Source organism: Anastrepha ludens, chromosome 5 (assembly GCF_028408465.1).
Source record: "Anastrepha ludens isolate Willacy chromosome 5, idAnaLude1.1, whole genome shotgun sequence".
Lineage (NCBI taxonomy): Eukaryota > Metazoa > Arthropoda > Insecta > Diptera > Tephritidae > Anastrepha > Anastrepha ludens.
The window spans coordinates 120,756,574-120,777,959 of NC_071501.1; the positions used below are offsets into that span (position 1 = coordinate 120,756,574).

Consider the following 21,386-nt stretch of genomic DNA (forward strand, 5'->3'; position numbering starts at 1 on the left):
ACAAACATTCATTTACGTCCAAATTCCATTTATAAGTCCACTAGCGCTCCAAATCATTGTAGTGGCTAATCAATCAGTTGTCAAAAATTTAAAATAATTCTCTGAACGCTTTCTCGAGCCCCACTCGCACTACACCTCACTCTACACTCACATTGTCTCACCTTGTACGAATTACAAATTATAAGTAGCAAGGCAACAAGCAAAACACGTGTGTACATATGTATGTGCATGTATGTATGTAACTTACGGCACTCAAACCAATTCAAGTGGCAACTACAAAGTAAATTTGCAGTAGTTAATATATTTGGCTCAACTGTGCCTCTCTCGATAGTGACTTTGTTATGAAAAACTTTACTCTGTAAGTAGCCAAGTTTGATTCAGTTACAAACAAAAATTGAAAGAGTGTAGTTACATTTGTCCATAAAACAAAAATTCAGCGGAATGGCAAGCCGCGCACAATTAGTAATTTTAAATAACATCGATGACTTAAGAACATTACGCGCGCTGTATATGGCCAAGGGCTTAACTCAAATGCTGGGCTATCAGACGCTAGACAATTATATCAGCTGGTTCGAGAGAAAAGCACACCAAGAACATATCAAAGTTTATACGCTGCCAGAGGTGTGGAGACGCAGTGGGCTGTATCTCATTGTGGTAAGTTGAAAGAGTGGCATACAATGAATGTAAATACTTCGATGCCGTAGTTGAGTGAACTGGTAGCACAGGTCTACATAGAATTAATAAATTTTACCCAAGAGCCACACCATCTAATGCGGATGTAAAATCGCTAGCTGAGTCCGAAAATCCGCCCCTTATGTGTACTTAATGGGGGATTTTTGTATTTATATCTAAAAATGTTGTTATGAGGAGTACGCTCCCTCCAGAAATAACAATAAAACAATGGTTTGCTGACTCCGAAAGTGGTCGTAGAGACACTGATGATGCACAACGCAGATCTAAAAAAATTCTCGCCGGTAAGAAATTTCGCTCGAATAAAGAAAGTGGGGCCTTTTTTGAGGGGGCCTTTTTTGAGGCAAAGGATAAATCGTTCTACAAAAGTGGCATTGAAATGATAGAGCGACGCTGGTTGATGAATAAAGCTAGCTTTGAACAAAAACAGTGTTGTCTTTGTAGGCCCAGGAGTTGTCAGCGCATATATAACGGAAAAACAATTATGTAAATTTTCACACTCAGCGATCGAATTTATATTAAAATTGGATGATTTGGTTCTTAGGGTTTTCTGGCTGTTAGCTAGTGTAATCTGAGATTGAGAGAATTTATTGCCTATGTATGTATGTATGGGTTAGGTTTTGTGCAAATTCATTGCTCAGTTCTCATACATATCCGTGACGTCACTGGACGCTCTGTATGTGTACAGGAACTATTGACAAGGCGTGCTACAAGCGAAAAAAAGTAGATTGTAACGAAATTATTATTATACAAGGTGGCGTAAAATTAATTACACTATCGAACGATTTATAATTTTTGCAAATCGCGTCGAACGTCGATCATATTTGACAATTGTGAACGAGACAGCAGCAGAAAAGGTAAAAAAATATAAACATTTTTTTTTTCACATAAAACATTTTTTTTTATTTAGTTATTCTTATTTGCGTAAAGGTAAAAAAAAATATTTCCATCACTTGAAATTATTTTTTTTAAGTCATTCAAAAATAAAATTGATCAATTTTGCACCACCTTGTATTATTTGCAAGCAAACCAACATACATGGCTACAATATAAAAGCCCGATTCGATGACTGCTATCACTTATTTAATCACTTCGTGACGACATACACAGAGATAAGTCGTTTTCATACTAATATATGGACCTTGGGGCACGTGTATAGACGAAAGCTCTCTCGCCATTGAAAATTATGAAACTAAACTTGTTTACAACAAGCCAATGCTCAATTGATTGACTCGCGATTATCGTCTAGACTGTGTACAAAAACATTAAAAAACTAAATAAAAATAGTATCATTGTTTCGCAAATTGTGTAAGACTGTTTCATGCTGGATCTTTAGCTCCTGACCGATGCTAAAAATGCCGATCAACTTCGATTATTTTTGTGATTTTATCGACATTATCGATATTTTCTTTAATATTAAAAATATCTGAACGGAATCGACGAAACCAAAATTGCACGTAATTAACTGTTGCAGTATCGGCACCATAAACATCATTCAAATCTGCAGCGTTCAGCATTTTCGCCTTTATCAGAGAAAAACTGTAAAATGTATCGAGTTTTCTCTTTATTGTCTTCCATTGTCCACACCCTTTAACTCACAATGGAATTGAACAAACAAAAAGCAGCACACGAATTTTTTTAATGTGAAATGTCACCTTGACAACGAGCGTAAACTTTAAGGGGATATATACCTTGTGTTGGTCTAAAAAATTTAACAATTTTTTATGGCATATTCTAAAAGTAAGAATATATAAAAGTATATTATCTTAAAAATATAAATTGAAAAAATCATAAAGATCGGAGCACTAGAACGAAAGTTGCAGACCGTGGAAGCGCGCGACTTTTCTTGGAACGAGAAGTGCACGGAAAACTTTAGACGCGATTATCTCGAAGTCGTGTGTTTTTGAAAATTACCGTCGCGGTGATCATTATTTATCAAAAACTATTTGATCGATTTGCATAAACTTTTTTTTTAATTATTCGAAGTTACAACCTCGTCAATCTGAACGGTTCACTTTTTATAAATATTTGCATAGTTCGCTGAAATTAATTTTTGACGTGATAACGTCTTATAATTCGATTTAGCCGGCTGCACGCACAAAAAAATGTGTCGTTACCTTGCTCATTAGTGTTACCTTGCTCATTTGTCGTTACCTTGCTCATTGACGTTACCTTGAATGAACTGCAAGCGAAAGCGCGGAACGAACAATGCAAACGAACGGCAACGTTCGACATCTTGCTCTCTCCTACTTAAGTGAGCGTATATATGTATGTATATGCGTATATGTACATATATAAATTCACGTATTTGTATTTGCATATGCCTTCTTATTGATTATTATTAATTTGATTTACTTGAAGAATTTAAAATAAAACCAAGTTTGTTAATAATACCTGTTGTTTTAATCTTATTATTATTAATTTTTTTATTATATATGAAGGAAAAAATGTATGGTAATATTTACCATGTACCATATAAGATATGTTGTATACTAATATATGTATATAAACAAGCATATACATATACAATTTCGCGCAATTTTCAAAAAGAACAAATCTATATGTAAAGATGCATACAAGTCATATGGACATATCAAATATACGAATCTATTCCGTACGCAAGCAAATGTAAGCTAATGTGCTTGAACTGCAAGCGAGAGCGCGGAACGAACGACAAAGAGCACAATCGGCCCCCGCGTTCGGCAACGTTCGACATCTGGCTCTGTCCTACTTGAGTGAGCATATATATGTATGTATATGCGCATTTGTATATAAATTCACATACTTGTATTTGCATATGCCTTCTTCCTGTGTGCATGGTAATGAACCATTTCTCTGTTGGGAATAGGACGATGATAGAAAAAGTAGGAAATGAAAGGGGGTGCTTCGAGTGTAAAGTGTCTTGAAAAAGGCAAATCGATGATGGTGCCTCTTAGTGTTGTTGACTTATTAACGTCTGATGCACAATCGAAATTGAAGATATCTTTCATGAATTTGATAAATGTTTCGTCATTTTTGCATTGCAATTCCATTTACATAAATAAAATTAAAATTTTGTTTTGAAAATTGCAACCATTCGATCAATATTTTCTTATGACGTTGTCACGTTAAACTATCGTCAGTAAACCGACTTTACAGACAACCTCTTTTTTTTTTAATTTTTCAACCCCTCAAAAATCATTTTTTTGTGCAAAGCTGTTGTCATATCGAGACAATTTTATTTGGGTAAATTAACCGGTCAGATTCACTAAAAAACATTTTTCTACAATAACATAGGCCCACAGCATCTCAGACCCAGAAACCGGACTATATATTTCCGAAGGTTTATGATGCGCTGAATCCAAATCTGGCCTCAGAATTGCTCTATCAGCTTAAGTGGGTTAGCCTGCTTGTGGTATGATAGGGGTGGTTTCTAGGGGTTAGGACTGTGTGTGACTCGGTACCCAAAGGTTTGATAGCGTAGGGGTGTGGTGAGTCAGCACACTTATGGTGTGAGACAAAATTTTAAGAAAAATAAGACTCAATTCAAGAAAATTAGTAATCGACTATATCATGTCTATGTTATCTCAATCGATTTTCAGGTGTAGGAAAATTTAGAAACATGAAAATTTCAAAATGCGATATCTCAGCGAAAAAAATGATATTTGAGCAAACTCTACGCCATTTGAAAAAAAAGGTTTGTATTTAAAGATGCAATCCTTTAATTTTGGTGAAAGAAAACATCTGCAAGGCTACATAACCTCAAATGTGGGCAAAAACGGTGTTTTTTGCACTTTTAGGTTAGGATATCTCGAAAACCAGAGCTGATAGAGCAATTCTGAGGCTTTTGGATTCAGCGCATCATAAACCTTCGGAAATATATAGTCTGGTTTCTGGGTCTGAATGTTGGTTAAATTTTGTCGGCCTGTGTAATCATTTAATTTTTTTGATTTCAGTTGAGCTGTTCATGAGCTACCGTGATCACCGCAAGCCTCTTCTAAAAAACGGCGTTTCGGGGGAGGGGTGATATCAACAATAAATAATAACATTTTTTAAATAAAAACACCAAAATGTATTCTTCGAGAGTTATCCTTCAGTATGATATATTCCACATTTGAATAAAAGTTCTAAAACATATTAAAAAAAAGTTATGACAATCGTCCATTTTTTCGGGCTCACAAGGTATATAACCCCTTAAATTGTTTGATCGATACTTAACGAGATATCAACTATATCGCGGAAGCGCTGACAAAATTTGCACTTTTATAACATTTCAAAAAAATCCGGTTCCGATAAAGGAGCTACGGATTGAGCTAACGATATTTATTGAAGATAGTCTAAGATTTCCCCCACTGAATGGAAAGTGATTCCGAACGCCGAATAGTTTTTTATGAGGAGTTTTTTTTATAGCAGCAACACTTCCACAGTACGTTCTTCAGATCTCTCCCTAGGAAGCCCCTTTTGGAACTTTATAGGAACAATACAAAATGGTGAAACCTTCGGCGATTGTACTTCCACTAAGGAAGAAAAGTTAGTTTCAACTAAAATTAGCGACTAAAGACTAAATTCAAAGCCCTCAACTTATTCTCATGGAAACAAGCAAGACGAGAGGGAATGACTCTGGGATGAAAATTCCAGAATCCATTAAGGCTTTGACCACCACCCTAAACAGCAGATCGCACTTTCGGTAACTGGGTAAAGCATGCAAAATTGTGTCATGAAATGTATAGTTGTTGTTGTTGTTCTTAGAACAGAGTGTGATAAAAAAATATATGCGCTTTTGCAGGATCGCTATCAGTTGATGGTTAATGCTTTGGACACCGAGGATGCCGCGGAAGAACTAAAAATTGCTTTGCCCCAACTCGACTGGAGTCGTGGCTACAAAATGACTGGCGTGCCCGCCCTACATTATGAAACTATTTTAAAAATATTAGCAGCCATGAGACTGCAAATTGACACAATTCGGCTGATTGTGGTGCACATACCCAGAGAGCAGATTTTAAATTTGGATGTCAGGTGAGTGAATTAAAAAAATTTAGTAACTGCAAGTTCGAAATTTTCTAATGTTCGCTATAGAAAGCTCTTTACTTATTTAATTTGAAAATGTTTAAAACTAAGTTTATTTAATTTAAAAATATTATTATTAAATATTTGTATTTATACTAGAAAATGCATGGCATGGCTACTCTGCCGTCAAGGCCAAGTATACCACCTTGATCAAAAAGTTCCCAGAACAACAGCGAGGTGATGCTCTAAGTCAAGTGCTTTGAGTTCTGTTTCTTTGTTTTTTGTTAGTTTGTCTCAACATTCTTACCAAAATCGCCATTTATCACTATTCTTCTTCTTGACTGGTACGATAACCGCTTAAGGAATCCCGGTGATCTAGAGCTCCAAAATTTAGGGTATTTTCAGAAATTTTTTTTCACAATTAAAAGCGATGTTTAAATTTTTACGCTTTTTCTTTAACTTCTTTGACATACATCTTTTAATATTAATAATTTTAAAAATGCCGCTAAAGTTGACCCCTTCCGAAAAATTGGAACTGGACGGTGTTGTTCATTTTGGCTCTTCTATTTATCTGAAACGCAAAAACCAAAAAAATTTTAATCAGGACGAGTGTAGCTATGCCCCGTACGGGAATAAAAAAAAAAAATTTACAAAATGGCGCGGTTTTTAATTTGACACTCTAAACATCGGGGTTCTCTTTCAGTTTTTTAATAAAAAAAATACGAAATAATTGAAATAATAATATGAATATAGGGCGAACGATATCCATTGATATTGTGAACAACATATTAAAATTTCAGACGATTCGGTTGAATAGTTGTTTTTTTTTTTGACAACACCAGGCCGAAAAAAGTCGTTTCGAGATAGTTGAATTTAAAATTTGAGGTACAGGAGCGCGTAGACCACTCTCTACCTAATTACCTCATCTAGATTTTTGTTTTTCGATAATCTGAAAATATAGCATCTTAAGAATATGCTGTAAAATTTTCAGGCAGAAATTCCCAATATTACAGCTTCTACAGCCCACTAACTAGGTAGAGAGCAGTCCGCGCGCTCCTGGACCTTTAACTTTAAACTCAATTAAACTCGGAATGATAAACCTAAAATTTCAAATATTTCGTGTTGATAAATTACTTTTTGGGTGTTAAAAATGTCAATAAAATTGACTTTTTTTCAAAGGTTTATTTTGTAATTAAATTTATACTTTTTTTTTAATTTTATAGGTTGATCCTTTCCTTTAATATGTTATAAAAAGAAACCAATTTCATTTTTTGTTTCAGATCGATAGATTAAGAGTAATAAATAGAGCAATTTGGTTCGAAAGGTTAAATAAAGTTGTGTTAAAGCTTCAAAATAATATGATTATTTTATCACCTTTAAAAATATGTTTAAAAACTGACCGATTTTAAGGCTTATACATGAGGCTCTCCCCTTAAGCGAATTTGGCTGAGTTTAAGAAAGCGCGCGTCTTTGTCCTTAATTGATGATTTTATAAAATACTATGTTTCCTCTATCAAAACGTTTTTGTTTCTTACTTAAATTTTAGTACCCTCCCACCAGAATATGAATTCCGTCCGCTGACGCTAGCAGATGCTGCACTTGTAGATAATATTTGGTATTCACGCGGCAATGGCACTTTGGAGTTCATAAAACGGCTCATTACCTACAATTACAATATTGGAATTTCTTTGAAATCGACTGGTGAATTAATCGCCTGGTGTATAAGGTTTGTTGACTTACTTTTTCACAACTCTCATAATTTTAATTATTTGTAAAAAAAATATACTAAACACCCACTTACTCTCCGCCAGATGCAATTTGGGACTGCTCGGCATGCTGCATGTCAAAGAGGCTTATCGAGGACGCGGTCTTGCCAGATCAATTGTGCATCAAGTGTCGCGCCAAATCGCCGTAGCTGGCGGTGATGTCGGCACAATGATAAGTGACCGCAATTCAGCCTCACTCGCCTTATTCAATAAACTGAACTTCAAAGAAATTGGCGTAACCTACATCATACGAACGAAACGCAATGAAAACAGCGAAATTTGGTCAGTTGAGCAGGAAGCAAAAGAAGATTGAAAAAAGTAAAAGAAAACATATTTAAGTTTTATCTGCTTTTGACTTTATTTTTTTAAGCTTTCATTCTTACAAACTACAAATTTATGTAAATTCATTATAAATATTCATAGTAAGTGTATAAATTATAAAAATATTGAATATTTATTGATATGGCACCTAAGCAAATGTCTAAACTTTGATTTTATGTACATAAATATATCTGGAAACGCAGTTAAGTAGTTCACGCATTTATTGGTATTTACTATTTGGTGTGCAGTCACCGATTAACCTTCGTACCGAGCAGTTGTGCCCACAATCGTTCTCTCGTTGATTTTCAATTTTCGTAGTGACATTTCCAAGTGTGCTATTTTTTTTATTCTCTTATTTTACTTCGCATAAGTAAGTTACTTTTCTCTTTCATTTCTTCAAATTAGAAGTTTACAAAAACAAACGTGTAGTGAGTATTTGAAATGGGGAAAGCTTCCCCGACCCCTTCGGGGAATCGGTATAGTATACTGTCCGACAGTATACCTAAGCCCCCAAAAGCTAAACGCAAAAAACCCATCATCACTGAAGACTCTTTCCCGGTATTACCGGAACCAGTGAAAACAATCAACGCAAATGATCCGAAATTTATTTTAATTAAATCAACTGATACCTCCAACCCTATTGCTAAATACAGCGTTTTTGCTAAAAAGAAGGCACTGGATAGCATTAGTACAGAATATAGCTCAGTGAGCATACTTCGCGATGGGAGCCTACTCGTACTAACTAAATCAAATAAAGTGGCGGAAAAATTTCTAAAATGCAAAAAGTTCGGTGGTTTATGTCCAGTTTCAATTGAATTACACGCATCATTAAATACATGCAAAGGTACTATCTTTGATCTAAATCTTGCGAACACAGAAGAACAAGAGATTCTTGAAGGTCTTAAATCCCAGGGTGTTGTTGCTGTATATAAATTTACAAAAATTTGTAACGGAGAAAAAGTCCCAACAGGCCGAATCGTTCTGACATTTAACCTTTACAAGGTCCCATATGACATTGATATCGCTTGGTACTCAGTAAGAGTAGAAGAATATTTCCCAACACCAATGCGATGCAGAAATTGCCAACTGCTCGGGCACACTATCAAAAGATGCAACAACAACCCCACTTGTGAGAATTGCAATATGCCCCCACACAACCCCGAATTATGTCAACGTACCATGTGTGCAAATTGTCTTGGCTCTCATTCAGCTTCTGACAAACACTGCCCTTTATATTTGCAACAAAAAGAAATATTGAAAATAAAAACACAGAACAAGTGTAATTATAAAGAAGCTAAACGTCTGTACAAAATCCATAATCCCACACCCGTTAACTCAAAGCAATCTTATGCATCGGTTGCTAACTCCACACAACCGCAATCAAGTACACTCAATTCAAACTCCATCTCTCTTTCTAACTGTTCAAACAGCTCTAACGACCCATCGATTCCATCACAAACCAATCATAACTCTTACTCTAACGGACCCAATAAATCATTCGATTTGATAAAAAATACCAATAACAACTACAACACAACAGATCTGCAAGCTCTCTTCTCTTCCTTCATTACTTCACACAACTCTCTTCCTCTTACTACTCACGGCTCTAATGTAAATTCAAACCTCTCATCTTTTTCTACTCAACAAAATATAGTTACTACACACACGGTAACTCCCCAATCTCTTTCGATACGTAACTCTATTAATTCAACACCCAACTCCTCTTTACTCAATAACGAACATAACATTGCTACCACATGCTCTTCAAATAACGCTACATCTCTTTCATCCAACCTAAATCCAACAGAAAAACAATCTCTTACAACCATCTCTTATGAGCACTTGGAATGTGTAGATTCACATCTAAGCAACAAAGTGACTAAAGAAACTTATACAGACATCCTCAACAGCGACCACGAAGAACCCGTACTATAGGTTATTTTGCTCTGAAATAATCTGAATAGTACAATAGGTAACCATTATAAATATCGTTAATGATTCTTAATATTCTTCAATGGAATATGAAGGGATATTTTAACAATTACATAGAATTAGAAACTTTGATTAAAGATCGTAGCCCCCACTTAATTTGTATCCAAGAAACACACTTGAGACATAACTCTACACCATACCCTCCTAAACAATACTCAACTTATTTTCACAACTTCTCCCACTTCAATCATGCTAAACAAGGTTGTGGACTACTAGTCCATAAAAGCATCCCACATAAATTCAAATCCATTAATTCTAATCTGTCAGTAGTGGCAGTTGAAATTAATCTAAAAACTCCTATAACTATTTTTTCTCTATATATTCCTCCAGCCCAAGCCTTTTCAGATTCAGATTTAATTCAGTTATTATCTAACATTACCACTCCTGTTATTCTCTGTGGAGATTTAAATAGCTGGAGTCCACTATGGGGCTCACCAATGGCCAATCGCAGAGGCACTATAGTCGAAGACTTCATACTACATTCCAATTTAGCAATTCTAAACAACAATAGCCCAACTCACTTTTCTACACACAAAACCTTTACGCACATAGATCTAACAATATGTTCCCCGCAACTACTTCCGCTCGCCTCATGGTTCACCTTAGATGATCTGCACAACAGCGATCATTTCCCCATAATATGCTCTATCACTCTATGTCCCACAAACTTCTCTTGCTTCAACAAAACCAAAAAATATGACACATCAAAGGCTAACTGGAATAAGTATCAAGAAATTTTGCTTACGAAGTGTCTACCAGCATTTGATGCCCAAAATATCAACAAAGAAGCAGCCACGATTCAAAAATCTTTACGCGAAGCTGCAAACTCTTCTATTCCAGTAGCTCACTCCCGCGCAGCTTCAAGGAGAGTCCCTTGGTGGACACCCGAGCTCAACGCTCTGCGAACCGAAAAAGTTTCGGCGTGGAGAACATACAAAAAGTCACCCTGTACTTTCACACTTATAACATATAAAAAATGTAATGCCAGATTCAACAAAGAAAAAAGACTTGCTAAACGTAAGAGTTTTGAAGAATTCACAAAAAATTTAAGCCCAAATTCTTCAACAGGAAGCATTTGGAAAAGAATAAAGACGCTTACAGGTACATATACGCCGAAAATCCCTAAATCCATAACTTCCAATAGCCAGATTTTTTCCGACCCATCGGACATCTCCATAGAATTCGCCAGGTACATTTCCGAGGCATCGCTCACATCGAACTTTCCGTCACAATTCATTGACCAATCAAAAAATACTTCGCACGCGCGCCCTGCCGACTACATAGACAGTTTGGCCATTCACCTTGAACATGATATTACCTTCTATGAATTAGAATCAATTCTTAAAACAATGAAAGGAACTACACCAGGACTTGATGATATAAATTATCAAATGCTGCGTTTTACTCCTGTGATTTTCAAAGAACGTTTGATTAAATTTTACAACGCTATATTGAGTTCTAGCATTATTCCCCAAAGCTTTAAAACAGCTCTCGTTGTTCCAATAGCAAAGCCTAATAAAGATCCTGGCTTAATTGCTAACTACAGGCCGATTTCCCTTATTTCGTGTGTCAGTAAAACTATGGAAAAGATAATATCGTCAAGGCTAATGTGGTTTCTGAAGGAAAAACATAAAATATCTCCATTTCAAACTGGATTTAAACCTGGAATAAGCACTCTAGATGTCTTACTCTTCCTCGACCACCACATCTCTAAAAATATATCCTCGAGAAACCACACTTCTATTCTTTCCATTGATTTCACTAAAGCTTTCGACAAAATTGGTTGTCACGTTGTACTAAAAAAGTTACAAGAATGGAAGCTTGGCCCGAAGATATTCAACTTCATTAAGTCCTTCCTCAGCAACAGAAAATTCCGGTGTAAAATTAATAATGCTTTATCACCAATATTTCCGTTAGAAAATGGCATCCCCCAGGGGTCACCTCTCTCAGTTACACTATTTCTGATAGCATTCGATGATGTAAGTCGATTGCTTAGCCAACAACATAACGTAAAGCATTGCCTATATGCCGATGACTTATACATATTTTGCAGTCATAAAGACACAACAAAAATTCAAGATGCTTTCAATAGCGCTCTAAATGCCATTGAAAGTTGGAGTGAATACTCCGGTGCTGGCATTTCATCAGAGAAATGCAAGCACCTACATATATGCAAAAAACATAGTTGTAAGACCTTTAATATAAGCTGTATAAATTTTAAAATTCCAAATGTAACTACTCTAAACATACTCGGTGTTATATTTGACAACAAACATAGTTTTAAGGCCCACTGTACTAATTTAAGATATGTACTAGCTACCAGGCTTAATATAATTAAATATCTAAGCTCAAACAAAAGCTTCGCACACACAAATACTCTTCTTAGTGTCACCAGGCTAACGTTACAGAGCAAAATCGATTACGGACTACAAATATATGGTAAATGCAGCAAAGACACCCTTAATAAGATCAAGGCGCCCTTTAACATGGCAGTAAGGCGAAGCCTTAGAGCGTTCAGGTCGACACCAGTAAAAAATCTTCTAGCTGAAGGTGGCTTTCTATCAATTGAAGACCGCATACAATATCTACGCAGTCGTATTGTCTACAAACTATTTTGCACCAGTGAACATATTCTACATCAAGAAATTCAGCTTCTTAAACAAAGGAAAACTTGCATGTCACATAAGTCAGCACTATACGAAATAAAAGAATTAGCGTCTGATTTGAATATGGACGCACACCCAATGAAGATCCCCGCCACCAAATTTCCACCATGGGCGCTTAAAAGAAACGTGTTTGTGAATGAATTAACTCTCCTGCGTAAAGAAATAACAAATAACTCTACTTACCAGTCACATTTTTATAGCGTAGCAAATCCATTGCAAGAGAATGGCTGGAATTTCATATACACGGATGGCTCAAAACAAGATGATGGAGTCTCATTTGCTGTTACAAACAGTAATGGCGACACTGTAGCCTGTGGACTACTCCCGAACTATGCAACCATATTTGACGCGGAACTGCAGGGTATATTATCAGCTTTGTCTGTGACTAAAGTCACCAATAATAAAACGGTAATATGCACTGACAGTCTATCTGTCTTTAAAGCTGCAAAAAGATTTCGTATTACTGTCGATCCTCTATACCGTTTACAGCAACTACTAATTAGTCTGTCACCAAAAGTAAAACTCATGTGGGTGCCTAGCCATGCAGGTATTACAGGTAATGAATATGCTGACAAAGCAGCAAAACGTGCTTTAAAATTGTGTCTCCACTACCACATGCCGTTCGGACAAAAATCCATCAAAAATATATTCTCCAAAGCTATGGGTTCACGACAAGAACGTAGTTGGTCCAATTATAAACACCAATACAAAGAAGTGAATCTTCATGGGAATGGGATCATCTTACCAACAAACACATCAACCTGGATGAATAAATGTTTTATACGCCTAAGGTTAGGCCACTGCCTTCTAACACATGAATACCTTTTGAAGAATTCTCAACCACCTTCATGTACTTTCTGCAACAAATCCGATCTAAGTGTACGTCATATTTTGCTAAGTTGTACCGCTATTTCCCATCTACGCACGCAATATTTTGCAAATAAAAACCCAATTGAAATTCTCTCCAATGCATCAGAAACCAACGTAAAACTCATTTTCAACTTTTTACAACATTTGAACATGGCGCATCTAATCTAAGATATTATAATAGATAGGTATAGTATGTAAATAAATATAAGTATATAATATACAATAAGTAATACTAATCATTTCACGTAATGACTTAGCCGATAGCCCTGGTAGCTAGTGCAGTAAACATATTACTTTATAATTTTAATTATAATTTAATAAATAAATAATAATAATAATACTATTTGGTGTTGCTGTCGGTGGCTCTCTTTTCGTTTGTTATATGTAGGTATGTGTGTGTACTCCTGCCTGTACATACGCACAATTACACCTAAACTGGCGTGGAGTTACGTCGGAGTTCGTGTTCATGTGCTGCTGCTGCTCTCGCTGCTTCCCGCTGCTTGGCTATCTAAAAAAGTTTGTGAGGCATTTTTGTGAGCAGCACGAAAAGCAAAGCAAAACAAAGAAAGAGTCTACTATTTTATCCGTTAGTTTTTTCTCCCATTTTGTGAGTGCGTAAACTTCTACTTGGTCGGCATGCAAATATATGTACAGTTGAGAGTATTCAGATAAAGGAGTTATTCATGCAGTTGTTATGCTATTTCATCAAATTTGTGGTTAGAATAGTTTCAGTTAAATAAATTACTGTAGAAAAATGGAGTATAAAACTTATAATGATAAATAGTCAACATTGTTTTGGCTGAGATCATTAGTCATTTTGTGGCGTGGAGCTGCGTTTCTACAGTGGCCGCCGCACAGTGTTGGGAATGCGGGAAAAAAAGAGAAAACATTTTATGCTAGAATTTAAAAGAAAAAACCTTGGAGATTTTTCTCTAAGTACCTCAGATTTAATAATTCCAAAAAATGTGTGTAGTTGTGTAACAACTACTTAGGTTAGGTTAAATTAAATGGCTACCCTTACTTGGGGCCGACTTGAATAAATATAACAACTGCTTACATTTTAGAGTCTTCAAAATGAAGGACTTAAAATCAATATTAAAATCAAAAACTTATGTTTTTAATGGCTTATAAGCTGCTGTAATTGGTTTGGGTTTTGTCCATCATAACAGTTTGTAGCTTTTCTTCAAGCCTTATTGCCATTGTGTTCCTATGTTAGATATAGGAAAGTACCGTTATTTAAAAGAAAAACAGAAAGTAAAAAGCACAAAAACCTCAGTTGTCAAGTTTCGGGGGGTAGGGGTAGTCAGAATTTCAAAAAATTGGATTTTTTTGCATTTTCTTAAATTGTAATATCTTAAAAATATTGTGTGAGAATTTGAAGTGAATCGGACTAAAACTTTTCGAGTTATTCAACAATTAACAAAGGGCGTTCGGGCGCTAGGTAGCAAAACTTTAAATGCGTTTTTCTCAAAACTATGTTTTTTGAACTGGTGATCACTGTAACTTAAAAACCGCTTCGTAGATTTCAATAAAATTTATACTGCTTTTGAAAAACCTAAAAAACTCGTGCCTGATCGAAGAATTTTTTTTCACAATTTCAATTTTTTTAAAGAATTAATTGGCGGTTTTTTATTTCTCGAAAATCTGAAAAATATTTCCTGAGTCCGCCATATTGTTAATTTTGAAAAAAAAACCGCTTCGATCAGGCACAAGATTATCTATTAATAAAACTAATTTATCTTGTCCGATTGGTTTTAGATGAATCTCCAAGGACTTGTGATGATCACCGCAAGGGACTTCTGGAGGAACGGGCTCCACATAAAGAGCGATAACTTTTGCAATAATTAATTTTTTTTTTAATTTTGTTAAAGTCAAGCCGAAACACGATGTGTTAATGCTATGTTCTTATTTATAATTGACTAGCAAAGAAAAAAAATTATTGAAAATCATCATTTTTTCGGTCCTCTGATTACTCCTAACCCTTTAATATTTTTCTAAGTAAAACCCACTTTTTGAAGTAAAAACGGCTGTCCCCAAGGCATACGCCAAAGGGAGATCTTCTCGCTATTCCAAAATATCTAAATAAATGTGGCCCAATTTCAACAAATCCAGAACTGACCTGTTGTTAAGAAAGGTCCCAGCAGACATATTTAGAAATACGTCAACAATAACCGGCCCCTTGCCTTTGGGAAGAGGGAGCATGCCAGGAAGATGGGGTAGCCGTACAACGATAGATGTAGAAGCTAGAACCAAGAAGAATCTAAGGAAATAGTCCTTAGCTCTCTGTGCGGATGCCCAAGTCTGGCAGCTTTACGACATAGAATGCTGAGGGAATTCTCGATGGTCAACAATAGCAGAAAAGACGGCATAGAGAGTAAATAGACGTCATAAGCAGATTCCTAATCAGGTTCACCAAGCGGTGTATCAAAATGGCATCTTTTGAGCTGATTCGATCTGGACTGTGTTACTCAGACAACACCTCCACCACCACCAAAGGCGATGTGTAAACTGAATTTCAACCGAAACAGATAACATTTAACAGTCCGGCTTAGAAGAGGAATAATACGTCACCATCTTTTTGTTAAGTTTGGTTGAAGTGCTTATCCACGCAAGTTCATAGCCCATTGTGATGTCGGATGGGGAACTTCTACTTATCTCTTCTAAAACCAGTGTGGAGCTTGCCGAAATTTTAGAAGGTCCCTGATTTTTGCAGTACTGAGATATTCCAATTCATCAAAAACCTGTTCACTTAAAACGGTCCATCCACATCTGGCACAGGAGGTTCGAGATCGTCCCTCCTCATCTAGACAGCTTCTGCAGTCATGCATCATGTGTAAGAGTATGCCTATGTCATTGTCTGTGTACTCAACACTCAACTTGGTGCCGAGTCTCGCTAAATCATCGGCTCTACAGTTACCCCCAATGTCACAATGGCCACAAACCCATGTTACCTTAAATTAAATGACTCAGCTATCTCGTTGAGAGAGGTTGTCGACTGCAGTGTGGGGAATTTTATCGCTCCTATACTAAGTTTAAGCGAAATCAGAACACTGTACGCCGGAGCAAAGTGAGTCTCTGCGTAATTAGCATTCGCTGGGCCTGTATACAGAGCTCATTGCGGGCATTAAACATGGCATTTCCTAATAGCAATCGCCCGCTAAGCAGACATCTGGGCATAGTTTTACCACGAAAAAACTTCGGATTAAGATCATCTACAGTAATAGTTCCAAAAACCCCTTTTTATCTTGCATATAGATAATGCATTTCTTTTAGTACTACGATGCATGCGTCAAAAGCCAAAAATCGTAAGCTGTTTAGCGTGAGGGTTTCTCTTTCGAGCGCAGTACCTCTCGCTTCTGTAAACGAATCATTAGAGGCATAGCATAGCATTCGTTAACATTAGAGATTTTTTGCGTTTCCTCAGAGTAACAATAAAGCAAAGCAATGACCAGCTTTCCTTAAGAAGTTTCTAGCCGGTTCTTGCGCTGTGCCACTTCCATCTATTTCCTAAAGTGAAATTTGTATTAAAAAAATATTAAGATTTGAGTTCATTGGAGCTTCTAAAGAAAATTTCTATTCTGGGCTGAAAGAGAAAGACTTGAATATAGTTCTTCAAAGTGAGATTTACATGGATGTTATTGAAATAAAAAACGTACTAATATTGGGTGGCATAGAATAGCGTATGAAAATGCTAAATCGAACTCAGGAATGCAAGTGAACGAGACCAATACCTGTATGCCTATAATACCTGTCACCTTATGATATACATATACTAAGAAAAATCAATATCTAATTAATAACTTTTTCAAATGATCTGGGAAATAAACGAAATTACTAAGAAACTTCAAGAGTTTTATGACGAAAGCTAATCAAAAACAAACAAAAGACCTAAAAAAGGGTGGACGATCTCTTGAGATCGAACTATTGCTATTGCATACAAAATCTGTTTAACGTTCAGCAGAATCTCCCAAGATGCATAAAAAGTGGGATTGATTCAACCCATGATGGAAAGAATAATGAGATGGCGCCTATCGTGGTTCCGTTACTTTGCTCTCAGCGAATTTGACAACGAGTTACGTTATTTTAGCTCCAGTATGGCCAGATTACCATTTTCGTAACTTGATTTAGCTTTTTTTTTTTTTGATTTAGTCTCGGAGTTTTAGTTCTTTCTTCATGACATTTTTCTAGCTGTTCTAATTAAAATGTCATGTTTATAATTTTGTAAAATATACATTTTTTAATAATTATTTAAATAATTCACCCAGTTTTATTTATTATTATTTAGCTTTACTTTTTTTTAACATCTGGTGGCATTGCCCGCGATCGCAGGTGTTGTTGGTGTTCTTCTGCTTTCGGCAGTCAAATCTCTCTCTCGCTACTCCAGTGTTGCCTAGCTTTGGATATAAAAACGCACTAAAATGCCCATTCAAAGAAAATAACCCAACAAATTTTTATTGAATCACTTAAAGAACTTTGTATGCGTGACAAATTGTCTTTAAAATGTGCGTTTTTTTAAATAAATGTGTTATGCTTATGTACAATTTAATTTATGAGGTTTTTCTGTTAAGCGAGACTCTTTTGTTTTGTTTGTTGTAAAAATGTCAGTATGGTTTCTTTAGTATTTTCTGGTATTTTCTTGTTTATTTTTACAATGCATATAACTCTTAATGTCCTATGTCTCACTAAGGATTGATGACCGGAAGAAACGATTACACCTCTATGGTTTTAATTCGCATTCAATAAATTCAAAGGCATTTTAAAATGTGTAAAAAGGTGTTCAATCTTAAAAAGAGTTGAGAGAGGGGCATTTAATATTTTTGCATAACCTTAAATGGAGCCAAAAATTAAATTTGCACTTTCAAATTATCAAATTTTATAAGAGTAAAAAAGTTTTCATTAGCACTAAAATCTTCTCAGAGTGACCTTTTTTAACCTTCTTTTGTATAATAATACAGTTTTTTTTAACTTAAAGCTTCGGTAGCTTTAAATTAAAAAAAAGAAACAAACACGAAACTTAAAAATGTTTGCATTTTGGGTATAAAAAAGCACTAAATTTATTGCGAAGAGCAAATGGTTGGCAATACTGCACAACTCAGCAAACGTGACGTCACGTACGCTCTGATGGGCGCAATCTTCTTTCTATCATTCTTGGATTCAACCCTTTCTATGCTAGCCACCAGCTCTGCGCAGTCAACGCGACTCACACATTTGGGTTCACGGTTCTTCACTAGCCCGCCAAATATAAGGGAAATGAGAGCACTCACATATTGAGCACTCACACACATCTGCAGTATTCAGGGGGTTAACAGCATGATGCAAAGAATAATGAGATGGCGCCCATCGTGGTCCCGTTACTTTGCGCTCAGCGAATTTGACAACTAGTTACGTGATTTTAGCTCCAGTATGGCCAGATTACCATTTTCGTAACTTGATTTATAATTTTTTTTTTGTTATTTTTATTATTTTGTGTCTCGGAGTTTTAGTTCTTTCTTCATGACATTTTTCTAGTTGTTCTAATTAAAATGTCATGTTTATAATTTTGTAAAATATGCATTTTTTAATAATTATTTAAATAATTCACTCAGTTTTATTTAGCTTTACTTTTTTTTAACATCTGGTGGCATTGCCCGCGAGTGCAGGTGTTGTTGGTGTTCTTCTGCTTTCGGCAGTCAAATCTCTCTCTCGCTACTGCGGTGTTGCCTAGCTTTGGATATAAAAACGCACTAAAATGTCCATTCAAAGAAAATAACCCAACAAATTTTTATTGAATCACTTAAAGAACTTTGTATGCGTGACAAATTGTCTTTAGAATGTGCGTTTTTTTTAAATAAATGTGTAATGCTTATATAAAATTTAATTTATGAGTTTTTTTCTTCTTAAGCGAGACTCTTTTGTTAAGGAAACGACTTATTTGCTATATTTGAGGTTATGTAACTAGATAAGATACTCTTTTTGTAAAAATGTCAGTATGGTTTCTTTAGTATTTTCTGGTAGTTTGTGGCTTATTTTTACAATGAATACAACTCTTAATGTCCTATGTCTCACTAAAGATTTATGACCGGAAGAAACAATTACACCTCTAAGGTTTTAATTCGCATTCAATAAATTCAAAGGCTTTTTAAAATGTGTAAAAAGGTTTTCAATCTTAAGAAGAGTTGGGAGCGGGGCAAATAATATTTTTGCATAACCTTAAATGGAGCCAAAAATTAAATTTGCACTTTCAAATTATCAAATTTTATAAGAGTAAAAAAATTTTCATTAGCACTAAAATCTTCTCAGAGATCTGGTCACATTGCCCATGATTGCGGTTATTGTTGATGTTTATGAATATTCGTTTCTTATTTGAAATGTGCGTTAATAAGAACAAACGGTAACAAACGTTTTAGTGAATATTTACGCAAAAATAAGATATTTCGTGAAAGTGTACTCGTATAAGTGAAAAATAAGAAAACATGAAATGTGCAGTGAAAACTTGTGCTAGTAAGAACCTCAATAAAGCGTGTGATATAAGCTTTTTTATATTATATTTCCAAAGGATGAGGCGCTCTGCAAACAGTGGATGCATTTCTGCCGGCGAGGAAATGCCTTCAATCGGAAAACGAGCTTTATATGTATGAAGCATTTTACTAGTGATAGCATTGAAGCATTCGGTAGCTTTAAATTAAACGCAAAAAGAAACAAACACGAAACTTCAAAATTTTCGCATTTTCGGTATAAAAAAGCACTAAATTTATTGCGAAGAGCAAATGGTTGGCAATACTGCACAACTCAGCAAACGTGACGACACGTACGCTCTGATGGGCGCAATCTTGTTTATATCATTCTTGGGTTAACAGTAACTTGATTTGTCAAAAGAGTCCCACCGCCACTCACCGAGAGTATTTACCATGGGCAATTTGTACTCTGAGCGCGAGCTTAGATTTTCACACACCTGCTTTATTAGTTCAATAACGTGATTTTTTTTTTTTCAAAAGTTTTTATTTATAATATATTTCAAGCGAAATATTTTCAATTACCATTATTTAATTATTTTTCTGATAAAATAATATATATCACCCAAATATTTAATATAAATTGAAATATAAGTTTTTATGTAAAACTATTTCATGCAAATTATGCCGGAGTATTAAAATGTGAAAAAATCGAACGAACACAAATTTTACTATTATACAGGGTGTGCCATCACATGCATATATATATATTTAATTGGTGCTTACACCCTTATTGGGTGTTTGAACGAGCTCCTCCTCCTATTTTGTGCCGTGCATCTCGATGTTGTTCCACAAATGGAAAAACTACAGTATTAAGCCGACTCCAAACGGCAGATGGTTTTTTATGTGGCGCTTTTTCATGGCAAAAATACGCTCTACCATTTTTCTATCGAAAAACTTTTTCTGTCATTTGGTGTTTCATGCACGGAGACTCAAGTCTGCGCACTTCCGAACGGTAGTCACGCACCAATCCATTCGGCTACGATGACCGCTGCATGATATCTCATGTGGCCAATGGAATTATTGCATAACTTTGATAATTCTCACTCGTTGGGCGTCAATAATTAAGTTTTTTTTTACGCCGATGCAATGAAATTTCAACTTTTTAACAAAAGAACTCGCTGAAATATTTTTTAGATCAAAAAAAGTCCATCAGTGCTTAGAGCACTGTTAACCAAGAAAACGACATAAGTTTACAAGACTTAGGCCAACCTCCCATATCAGAATCATGTACTTCTGGTGAGCCTTAACTCCATTTAAAATAAGAAACATAGAATCTGTAGATTTTAGATTCCTAAGTTATGTATTTTAAGTAAATGGAAAGACGCGGACGAATTATGGTGTCAAATAATTTTTTTTAACTATTGTACTTTGAATAAAATTCTTCCCAACATGCCAGAAAAAAATTATTTAGCGGACAAATGTGAAACATATGGAAACGCGTCAGAGCGAAAAAAACGAGGCAAAACAAAACATTGTCAGCTCTTAGTCTTTGGCAGGTTGCTCCAATGTAAGTATCGAAATTATTTGCAAATCTTTTTTTAACTGCTGAACTTTAAAACTGCGCTCTAAAAAGCACCATAAAGCAGTTTATTGTTTATAAT

The 21,386-nt window shown here is 35.4% G+C and overlaps 2 protein-coding genes across 2 annotated transcripts in view; one reads left to right on the forward strand and one right to left on the reverse strand.

Moving 5' to 3' along the window:
* The first annotated feature begins 394 nt into the window (after positions 1–394).
* On the forward strand, positions 395–7,975 carry LOC128865127 (uncharacterized). Its single transcript, XM_054105136.1, has 4 exons — positions 395–654; positions 5,456–5,685; positions 7,223–7,402; positions 7,488–7,975. Exons 1-4 carry the CDS (start codon positions 442–444, stop codon positions 7,753–7,755), a joined length of 891 nt encoding a protein of 296 aa, XP_053961111.1. The 5' UTR covers positions 395–441; the 3' UTR covers positions 7,756–7,975.
* Positions 7,976–13,393: 5,418 nt separating this feature from the next.
* Positions 13,394–21,386, reverse strand: part of LOC128865126 (ethanolaminephosphotransferase 1) — a 49,667-nt gene continuing 41,674 nt past the window's right edge. The window contains exon 10 of the mRNA XM_054105133.1: positions 13,394–13,799. Within this exon, the coding sequence (XP_053961108.1) occupies positions 13,722–13,799 (78 nt within the window). The 3' untranslated portion in view covers positions 13,394–13,721. The remainder of the gene's footprint in view (positions 13,800–21,386) is intronic.

Bases quoted from the DNA above. Each gene is read 5' to 3' on its own strand.
- LOC128865127 (XM_054105136.1), top strand. From the start codon at position 442: ATGGCAAGCCGCGCACAATTAGTAATTTTAAATAACATCGATGACTTA. The intron at 655-5,455 runs GTAAGTTGAAAG...GCGCTTTTGCAG, and splicing joins GTGGGCTGTATCTCATTGTG to GATCGCTATCAGTTGATGGT. The intron at 7,403-7,487 runs GTTTGTTGACTT...ACTCTCCGCCAG, and splicing joins TTAATCGCCTGGTGTATAAG to ATGCAATTTGGGACTGCTCG.